Genomic DNA, 11,589 nt, shown 5'->3' on the forward strand with positions numbered 1-11,589 from the left:
GTATAATATATAACCAAATAAATAAGAAACGTAGAACGTTTATTAGCAAAACGAGTAAGAAAGCTTGGAGGCACGGCATTCACCTTGATGTCAAATAAAATAAATAAATGACAAAGTTTAAATAAAGCAAAAATCAGCAAACAATGTGGAACCAATTAAATAAGAAACGAATGTTTAAAAAAAAAACTTTCAAAATCACCTTAGATAAATGGCAAAATCAACAGGCTTTACAAAATCCGAAATATTGCCAAACAGGCGCTTTTGCATCTCGTTTCGAAACTAAATCATCCGCGATCGTCTTGTCTGTCTCACCTCACTCTTCTTGTCAGTCAGCTCGACTGGAGAAATGAAATCTGATCTGTGATGCAACTGTCGTTCGGCACGCTGCATTGAGCAGCCGCATTCAGTTTTTAATTGTAGTGTCTGTTCTTTTACTGAACTAAATGATTTTTATTACTATAAAAAAATCTAAATGACGGTGGGGGTCGGTGCCGCGGTGGGCATGTAACGTAACCGGTGTTGCGGCTTAACACCGGTATCACCGTCAGCACCGTCTATCGCGGCAAGCCTATTTTTTAGTGCTTTTAACACCATCTGGCCTTTACTTTCGATGGGCAACTTACTGTCAATACACTCTTAGTGCTTAAAAGGTTCTTCACAGCGATGCCATAGAAGAACCATTTTTGGTTCCACAAAGAACCATTCAGTCAAAGGTTCTTTAAAGAACCATCTGTTTCTTACCTTTTTAGAATCTGAAGAATGAGTTCTTCAGATGTTAAAGGTTCTTTATGGAACCATTTAGACAAAAAAGTTCTTCTATGGCATCGTGAAGCACCTTTATTTTTAAGAGTGTACAAGTCGATAGCCACAAGGGTTTGTTCTAGCATCTATTTACAAGACTCAGTCTTCAATTATATCACATTACCTGCAGGTCTCTGCTTATTCTGTGAGTGAATTAGTGAACATACGAGGCTGCGTACAAGGGTTTAATATATTTCCAATATAAATATAGGTTCTAGGTCAGAAAACTCACGTTCAGCTATTTTTTATACCTTTTTTTTTCACCTGTTCTATTACAAAATATCATATTGATAGCAATGTATTTTATTTGTTATGTGTTTATGTGATTTTTTTTCATATGCACAAGTTCTGCTCATTTTTCCTCATTTTTTATGCTATCTTATTTTTTGAAGTCACTTCTCTGCTGTTTACTTCTTTTATGAAGCTCTGGTCTTTGTAAGCACCACTACGGAGAGCTGAATTTCTCCTCTGGGATCTACATACTGTACATTGTCAGGTGGCCGGTTTATTATATCTTATAAAACACAGCTGCAAGTGTTTGAATTTTACAGCAAAAACAAGCTGAAGTAGGTGTCACCTTCAGAATAACAGCTCAGTTATTTTCTGTCTAGGCCTCAATATTAACAACATAACCATTTATAAAAAGCAGTTTGTGCAAATGGATGAATCTTAGATCTTTGAGATTTAATTTAAAGGAACATTTCATGCAAAAATTAAAATTCTGTGATTAATTTATTCAGTCCATGTATAGACAAAAAATGCTTTTTTTGCTCTTAAATTGGTCATAATTAACTATTGCAAGCATCACAATAATCCACAAGTTTACTCAGATTATTGTGATGTTTTTATCAGCTGTTTGGACTCTCATTCTGACGGCACCCATTCACTGCAGAGCATCCATGCAATACTAAATTGGGTGGCCTGAGAGTACATTTTCAGCAAACTGTAATTTCTTAGTGAGTAACTATTCCGTTAAAAATGGCACTGAAGAGACCAAATATGCTTGAATGTTTTTTTCTGGATGAACTATTCCTTTAATATTTACATAAAAAGTGCAGTTTCACAAGCTTAATAAAATACAAACAACTTTAAAACACAGCTAACTGGCTTGCAGAATTAAAATGTCATTCAGACAAATGGTATTAACTAAAACCAATAGTTGGATTCACACACTGTGTGCATTTGGCTGAGAGCCACACAGTCAAACAGCACTGACTAATCCCTTTAGAGCAGATTAATCTAAGCAAAACCACACCGGGATGGAGATTAAAAGGTGAAATATACTTCGCTTATGAAGAGCAGGTCGCATGTGTGTTGATTCTTCAGCTTTATATGACACAATAAGGTTTGTAAAAGCCAGATGTGCGATAGAGCATTGCCAAAAGATAAGTGTAGGATAATGCATCATTAACAATGTCCTTTAAAGGTCATCTGAGCTTCCTGCCGAGAGATCGTTTCCAATGGCTCTCTGGCAGGTGTTGAGCCAGTGGGGAGACACGGGTCCTACTGACTCTGTTCACTAGAAAGAGAACAAACGTTTCACAAAGCACAATATCAGTTGAGTCACGGTTTATAAATAGGCCTGACAGCATCTTAGTTAATCCAAATCTCTTTCTCCTTCAGAGCCCTTCAGTATCAGCACACAAGAGCTTCAAACGTGGGCCGAGGGAATTATAAGTAGCTGTTCACTCTTCTCATGTCAGTCGGCTTTAGAAATTTTGAGGATATGAACCCCGGGAAAGATGATTAGCAATTATCGCCTTGGGGAGCGAATACATACCTCCCACAAACACAGCCTCTGTCCGCGTGTTGCGAGAAGCGCTATTTTAACACTTGAGACACACGGCCTATTTTATTGACAAAAGCAACTTTTAATATCATGTAATATTTTAATTAGCAGGTCATGTATCTAATTTCTTTCAGTATGGGTCATTTATCCCTAGGGGAAATATTTTCTGCAAATAATCTCAATCTGATACATACATACATTACATTTCCATATATTAAATATATTGTCATATGTGAAGTAAAAATATATGAAACCTATTATAAATTGGAGCAATTTCATATATTAACAAGTCTAGCCCAAACAAATACATATGTTTATGTATGTGTAATATATTTTTGGACATATATGTCATGTATCCATCCTTAAACCTGTTCAGCATGTTTATATTATATAATATAAAAGATAGACATGTACTTTAAAAAAATACAAAAATATATATAAACCAAAAGATGTTTTACATATATGTTGTTTTAATAGTTGCATTATATAGATAATATTAACATATGTACATTTACAAATTTTACCATGGGAAGTTTATAAATATGTTATAAACATATTTTCATCTACATAGAGAATTCACGTATGTGAAAATGATATATATAGCCTAATAAATAACATATATGGCAATATCACTCTTGATATTGGACAATCTATGTCATACATTACATTTCCATATACATGCTGCTATTTTCACGCCAGACAGTATGCAACGCCCTAGCAACCACCTGGAACATCCTAGCAACACATTAAAACACTCTAGAATCTGGCTGTGAGTTCTTGCACTTACAATTACCTCTTCATAAAATGTAAAACTCTAGTTTGGTGATGATATGAGAATGCTCAGTAGCAGTTCCTGCAATATTTAATTTCATGCATAATTCTACATCCTGAAGACAAATTCATAAATAAGAGATGCTTCAACATGATCTGAAATGCAAGGCAAAAGACAACAACATTAGCAATCGTCTCTTTAATGAAACTATGAGAGTATATGACAGAATCACACGCTGAGATCAGCCTGCGCTTGAACAGATTGAATTCATCCAAGCAGCACAGCAACATTAATCATGATGCACATCAGAACTGTCAGAAAACTTTTCTGTATTTGCAGTGATGATCAAAGACACGCAACTTTTCTTCCCCAAGCGCACGCTAAAGGACGAAAGCTTAAGATACAAACACGATGCTTTGACTTTTTGCATCTCCCAAATGCACACGTCAAGCTCTTAATTTACAGACAACAAAAGCTGGAGCTGCGTGTAAAGTTAACATAAAATCTCTGCAACCCATAATGTGATGGGGAAGGAGGATATGAGAGAATAAAAATGTAGGACGGGACTTGATTTTATCCATCTGGAATTGATTAGATCAAGAAAAGCAAGCGTTTCATATCACAATGCTAGATCTGAATGTGGATTGCAATGGAAGATCAATTTCACTCTCCAGAGCTTCTCCACTTATCCCAGTGGTGATGCTTCTTTTTCAAATCAATCATTATTTGATATTATTGCCATATTATTTCAGTTACGATTTTAGAAAGCATGTACAACAACAATGACTTAAGAGTATTTGGGTTCTGGTTAACATTAACCAAATGCCTACAGCCAAAAAAGGAGAGTTGTCTCAGAGACAGAGCAAGCTAATGCTTTTGAATTAAAGATTGCACTAATGAGTCATGCAAAATAAGACCAGGAACATGTGCTAAATAAGGTCAGTTTTGATTTCAGGCTGACTTTAAGGACAAGCATGCACATACACACACACACACACATCTGCAACTTTTTACTTTTTATCAACTGCACACAGCCTTAAAGGTGCTGAAGCAGGTACTGCTTGTACAATGATTTTACATTAAACACATCCACAACACATGCAATAAACATGCAAGACAGATGAAATACAGGAAGATTATATAAGTATCAATGCAATGCAATATTGATGATGTCCTTGATTATATTTGGACTATAATTCAATTTCTATGCTAAAAGCTCTACTTGATTAGAAATTCTGAACAAAAATAATAATAATAATAATAATAATATGAACACAAAAACAAACATTTGAACACATACAATCTATCCAAGAGAATATATCACATTGCATTGTAGAAAAGAAGGAAATCGCGACAGTCAGGTCTCTCATATATGCTTCATCAGTGGCTGCAGAAATTGTTTAATTGTACAACATAAATGCATAAAAGCATCAAAGTCAATAAGCATGACCATACTGACTGGGAGTGTGAATGAGAAAGGCATTCTCACTAATAAAAAGAGATGACAATTTATGTTCATATGTATATTAAAGCCTCTTTATTACATATGCCTTAGGTCTTAAATATGTAAATGATCTATATATACTGTATAGCTACTATATACCGGCTATCTGATGTCACAATGGAAGACTAAAATAAGACATGACAATGCATTTGGATTTTCTTCTTCTTCTTCTGCTTTATAATCGCATAAGCTTATGCATTATTTATTCCCCAAACTGTACCTATAGCAATCAGTGCTTTATAGCATAACCTATTTTAAGATTATATTTTAATATGTGCATAACCACCCTCTCTCTCCTACATTAATATAAGTGACACAATGACTTGTGTTCTTGGGTTCAAGGTTAATGTTTGCATGGTCACCTATTGGTGGGTTCATTGACCGAACGTTTGGCTACTTACATCGTGAAAGATGGGCAGTCCGTGAACCGCATCCTGCATCTGATGCTGCTGCTGCTGCTGCTGCTGTTTGGAGCGGAGATGCTCGCGCTTCGCCGACTGGAGACACATCGTGATCATTTCGGTGCACGCCAACATCTTTAAACGAGCTGCTTAAGAATTTAGGAAGAAGAATATGCACTTTAAGACACCGATATACAAGCAGATCTCGGAACTGGGGTGCGAACAGCAACACGGCGCTAGTCTTCTGGGCGAATGCTGCTGATGCTGAGGAATACTAGTGAACGCCAAAGAATCGTTCTTTCGACTGAACCGGTTCTTTTGAATGATTCGGACGAACTGATTCGAAAAGCGCTTGTTGATTTTTTTTCTTTCTGTTGACAAGATTTATGGAGTGATAAAAAGACATATCCAAAATCTCCTCCGTAAAGAACTTTAACTTTTAATCTGGCTTTATTCAAAGTGGCGATTTCTGTTCTGGAAAAATGTGCAAATGCCCCATAATGACAAAGTGAAAGAAGTTTGTTTGAAATCTTTGCAAATTTATTTTAAAAAATATGAAAAAAATGTAGCCTACATAATAACATAATTCACAGCGTTTGCTCAATACTTTGTTGAAGCACTTTTGGCACCAATTACAGCCTCAATTGTTTTTGGGTATGATGCAACAAGCTTTGATCATCAGCATTTGGCAATTATCTGCCATTCTTCTCCTCGCCTCTTCACCTCTCCAGCTGTCAGGTTGGATGGGGGCAGACGCACATTTTCAGGTTCCTCCAGAAATGTTAGATTGGGTTCAAGCTCAGGCTGTGGCTGGGACATTCACGGAGTTGTCTATAAGCCACTTTTTTTTTTTTTAATAAATGTGCAAATATTTAAAACAAACTTCTTTCATGTTGTCATTATGGGGTATGTTTGTAGAATCTTGAGGAAAATAATGCATTTAATCCATTTTGGAATAAGGCTGTAACAACAAAATGTGGAAAAAGTGAAGCGCTGTGAATACTTTCTGGATGCACTGTATATATATATATATATATATATATCATTTATTTACATATTTAAACGTCATTTCAGCTATCTGTTAATTTTCACTCTATTAACATATGATGTCTTGCCTTATGGTAATAATTTTGACTGGTGAACAAAACGAATCGATGCATCTTTTTTTATTGCAACGCTTCACTGAAACGAATCTCCGAGCGAACCGATTCTCGGAAATGATCCAGACTTCAAAGAGCCACCGACGAAGTTCTCGCTCTGTGGCTCCAGCTCCTCGGATGCTGATTGGTCCAGCAGTAGCTCAATGCATCACTTCTTTGACTCGCTTTTGCTAGGACAAATCCATTTATGTTATTTACAGCAGTTTTATTAAATGATATGACAACGAATACATAAATAAACATGAAGTAAAAATGAGTTATAATGAAACAGTACTTTAAATGTCCACAGGTCATCTAAGGGCCACAATTCATTGAGAGTCACCTTTATATTAAAACACATATTCAATGTATTTGCATGGTATACCAATGTTTTTCAGAACATGTGACAAATACCATGGTACTCACTGGTATACATGCAAAAACCCATGGCAGCCCATGGTGTAATGCACAAAAAACTTCATGTACTGTAGTAATAACAAATATACCATGTTTTTGTATTATAGTACTGGCTTACAAAGTACCGTGGTATTACGAGGAAATACCATCACTGTGCCATGATTACTAATGTTTTCCAAAAGTAAAGAATACCATGGTACGTACCTGCCCTGACACACAGTGCCATCTCGAGGAAAAACAGCCCTTAAATAATGTTAATAAATCCATTGCCTGCTCATTCTGAAGTCCTCACACGCATAAAACACACTGTACACACCTGCCCTACAGGTACAACAAACAAACATTACATTATCCTCCTGAGAGCCAGCTATGGGTTTTTGTCTCTGTAGTGGACATTATATTTGAGTGAGTTTCTCTGAGACTTCACATGGATGATGTCCTATTAAGAGCACATTCGGGGCTTTTCAGTGATACCCAATGTTTGGAAGTCTCACCACTCCCTCTCATTGTTCTTTAAACATGGCTGACATTAATTTAGTGATAAATTGTACATCCTTATGGAAATATGATCATATTTTGTAATGATTTAAATCTGATTAATTTTCAAATTGTTTGTCATGAATCAACATCTCAGGAAAATGTTATGGGGTTTCAAATCAAAATATGACTTCCAGGACTAAAAGCATGTTTATTACGCATTTTGGGAGACATAACAAATAAATAGGGAAATAAATTATATTTTATAATTATATATATATATATATACACTTCTTTTTTCAACATGCTGTCCCAACAGCACATTAATATGCAAATTAGATACAGTGTATAGATAACATTGTGTTTAATGGGCAAACCAGTTCATGGAAATTTTATACACATATTGCATAAAGCAAAATGGTATATCAAATCATTCTATTATATCTTTTATAACATAGTTGAGAATCATCCTTAAACAAATTTTTCTTTAAAAAAAAAAAATCCCATCGCTTTTGCTTTTTCATGTCTCTTCCATAGGTCTATTCATGTCATTTTATTTTTAAGTCCTGGTGTCCTCTAGAGAGGACATAGCATAAAATATGAATACAATATGAATATAAAATAATGTTCCTGTGTCTCAGTGGTAGAGCATTGCGTTAGCAGCGCAAAGGTCGTGGGTTCAATTCCCAGGGAACACACATACTGATAAAAAATGTATAGCCTGAATGCACTGTTAAGTCGCTTAAGTTGCATAAATTTATTTGTTAATTTAAAAATATTAATTTTCAAAAATGTTATATTTCCATATTTTTCTTATTCTTTAAACAATGTAATGACATGGAAAAAAAAAATACTAAATTCACAAAGCTTTTTTCTGGATCTCAGGAGGATATCCGAATGGACTCGCCTCGCGTCGCGTCACGTGACGGCGTCGCGCAGTGACGTCACTCGGACATGGCGCCAGCACTGGCGGCGGACCTTTGGTCTCCCGGTTGAGATGGAGCAAAGTTTATTCAAACGACGGGAAGTTGACCTCGGATCCCGTTAAAACCGAGATCTAGAAACATTTCCCGCGATCATAAGCGACACACGCGTATAGAGCACAACATGGAAGAAAAACAGCCGTGTTTTGATAAGGCGCTAATGCTAGCTCGTTTGAGCGGTGCGGCGGGTGGTGTTTTGACAGTTCGTTAATTAATGTGCGTATAAATTATAGTCTGAAACGATTGTAAACTATCAGTTTTAGTTTCCAAGACATATATGTATTTAGTTGACTCGTAAACGTCCTGCTGGGTTTTGTAGCTGCGACAGAAACGCTACGTGACGTCACTTCCGTAAGTACCGTTACAGTATCATAACACAGAAGTGTCTGACCCCATGATGTGAAAAATTATGTGCCACGAACTTACAGAGTACTCCAAGATGCTTGGAATAGCATGGGATTGCGATTTCTGTGGTATGTGTCTATTACCATCGAATATACTGTGGTAAAACCATAGACTGTATAAAAACAGTGCCTTATTGTCTTTTTACTAAATATTAAGCCAAGACACAACAGCTGAACAGGGTAAAAAATTACTACATTAAGACACTTCATTTGCAGGTTTTCTGAAACCTCATGTTTACAAATGCAAATGAGGCATTATCTAATTAAATGTGCACTCATTTGCATACATTTCCAGAACAGAAACCTGAACATTGGATGAAGCCAGGTTCACTTATTGACGCATTAGAGTTAAAAGTATTTGCAGAGGGGATTTTGGATAGTTTTTAATCACTCCGTAAATACGGTCAACAGCCATAAAAAGCACATAGATTTTAGGAAAAAGCAAATGATATAAACACGTCGAACTACAGATAGGAATACAACTGTAAAGATTGGTGCATGTAAGTGGGATATGTATTGGGAATGATCTGCAGATGCACCGAAATGCGTATTTTGGATGTTTTCTTTCTACTCTTCTGAAAGAAGATATGTTATGGAAACAGAATAGGCCAAAATCTCAAAATGTACCAGTGCATGAAAAAACAATGATTTTGCCTGTAGTGCTAAAAGCAAAACCACAGTCGTTCAACAGTTCCTGTGCTAATTTGTGAACTATTCAAATCATTACTGGTCAATTTATAAAGTGCTTAAAAATCATCATCATCTTTCATGCGGTTAACTAACTTCTGACAGTGTGCTGATGTGAGCTTTTACCAAGATGCACTGGCAGGCAGAATTAAGACAGAAAATACTAATGTTATAATGAGTAATAGTCCATTGGTTTATTGATAAAGTCTTCAGTTCCGCTGCTGGTGTCGCTGGGGAACTGATGGATGAATGTTAATCAGGCATCTTGACAGAGTTTAGACCATTTATAACAGAATATTTCTCACAAACATTGACTCATCTTCAAGTCATTCTGAATGAGAATTGAATATAGTCCACAAGTTGCACACAGTATTGATGTCTTTTGTAATACATCTTTTTGACATATCCAGTAACCTTTAATTTTCATTGTATGGGAAAGAACAGAACAAACATTTTTCTTTTGTGTTGCACTGAAGAAAGAAAGTCATACAGGTATAGTGATGTGCGGATGAGGAAATAATGACAAGGTTTTTTTGTTTTGGGTGAAACTCTAACGATGACTCTTCTTAAAACATTTGATCCAGTGTAAGATTATTAGGATTCAAAGTTATTGGGTTAGAAACCTATACCTTTAAAGTGGTTTTAAGTCAACATGAGACATAAAGGATGGACAGGCTAATGTGGGAGAATATCAGGCCAGTTATCAGAGCTGTCATGCTATTGTGTTATCACTGCATTGTATTTGTATTTTTGTTACAGTAAATGGTTAATCATGTTTTTATGGCTGAAAAAAATACACATTTAGTTATGAAATATATGGAACTTGATTGTTGTGAATTCTGCCGATGTAAATAAATATGTCACTTAGGTTTAAGATTTAATGAAATTGTGAGAATAATTTATTTTAGCATCACTGAGATTGTAGTTTTTATTAAAGGGGTCATATGATGCTTTTTTAAAGATCATTATTTGGTGTATTTGGTGTAACAGCATATGTTGACATGCTTTAATGTTCAAAAAACACATTATTTTTCAAATACTGTACAAGGAAAACTTTGAAATCGCATCATATGACCCCTTTAATATTTTGAATCCGTTATTATTTTAATTTATTTCCCCTTTTCATTTTCATTTTAGTTAAAATGTTTATAATTTTGTTATGTGTTTTTGTAATTTTTAAGTTATTGTTATTATATTTTTTTTTTCAGTTTTAGTTAAACTAAGTTAAAATCAAAAAATATCAGCAGAGCAAGTACAAATCTGAACAAAAAGGTTCTTTTTGTTTCCTGATGAAATTACTTGCTTGAAGAAGTAAAATTATTTACAACCAGCATTTCATGTTGACATTTACAGCTTGTCCCAAGTCATAATTGATTTGAAGCTCAGTTTGTTCTCTTTGGTTCATCAGTAGAATGTCATTGGGCTTTTTGTAAATGTCTGTGTTGTTTATCAGCACTTCCTCTCAGTGCACAGACTGAGAGACGTGGAAGTCTCTTAGAATTATCTAAGATATTATAACATCATCTGTAATCTGCCAAGGATTACTCGAGACTTCTGATGTGAGATTAGCTGTTACCTCAGACAGAGCACACCAGCACTAAACGACGACATACAGCACTGGTCAGGGATCAGATGTGTCTTTACAGTGCGTTTGATGACAGATCAGCCAGTAAAAGCCAAGACAGTGGGTTTTGTTGGCTTAGACCAGTGTTTCCCAACCGGGGTGCCGTCTGTCGAGAGCAGGGGTGCCGTGTAAAAAAAATCCTTTTTTAATATTTTTAAATTGCTAAAATGTTCAAAAAAGCATCTATTATATAATATCCATTTCTGATATCGCCAATAATTAGAGATGCACCGAAATTTCGGCTGCCGAAAATTAGTTCACCGCTCAGGTTTCACTTTCACGTGGTGTGACGCTCTGCGTATTATCCGCTCTATGCGTGTGCACTCCGCTCCGCTCAGTCGCTCCACTCGTATACCGTTCATGCTCATCGGAACAGCAAAGTCCACTCAAAAATTGAGCTGACAGGAAACATCGATGTAGTACAGTATTGTTTCTGTCTGCAATAGCCCTACTGTGTTGTAACATGGTGTGGTATATGGGCAACTCTGGTAACGCTGCCCGCTCATTCATTGATCTGCTAACCGCTATGTTATGCTCACGTGTTCTGATAATAATAGCTTTCTAGGACTAAACATTATTTGGATAATTGGT

General features: G+C 35.8%; 2 protein-coding genes across 6 annotated transcripts in view; one reads left to right on the forward strand and one right to left on the reverse strand.

Annotated features, from left to right (window-relative positions):
* LOC107666033 (N-terminal EF-hand calcium-binding protein 1-like) overlaps positions 1 to 5,525 on the reverse strand; it is a 48,829-nt gene extending 43,304 nt beyond the window's left edge. For both annotated transcript variants that reach the window (XM_016457125.1, XM_016457124.1), the window contains exon 1: positions 5,268 to 5,525. In XM_016457125.1, coding sequence (XP_016312611.1) covers positions 5,268 to 5,402 — 135 coding nt within the window. In that variant the 5' untranslated portion in view covers positions 5,403 to 5,525. The remainder of the gene's footprint in view (positions 1 to 5,267) is intronic.
* Positions 5,526 to 8,218: 2,693 nt separating this feature from the next.
* The window catches only part of LOC107666068 (E3 ubiquitin-protein ligase Itchy-like), a 28,511-nt gene continuing 25,140 nt past the window's right edge, over positions 8,219 to 11,589 (forward strand). For 2 of the 4 annotated variants that reach the window (XM_016457158.1, XM_016457163.1), the window contains exon 1: positions 8,219 to 8,634. The gene's annotated coding sequence lies outside the window, so the exon portion shown is untranslated. Of the gene's footprint in view, positions 8,643 to 11,589 lie in introns of all 4 variants that reach the window. The other 2 variants (XM_016457159.1, XM_016457162.1) reach the window with 2 other exon arrangements.

This window comes from Sinocyclocheilus anshuiensis, unplaced genomic scaffold, assembly GCF_001515605.1.
Source record: "Sinocyclocheilus anshuiensis isolate Anshui unplaced genomic scaffold, SAMN03320099.WGS_v1.1 scaffold447, whole genome shotgun sequence".
Lineage (NCBI taxonomy): Eukaryota > Metazoa > Chordata > Actinopteri > Cypriniformes > Cyprinidae > Sinocyclocheilus > Sinocyclocheilus anshuiensis.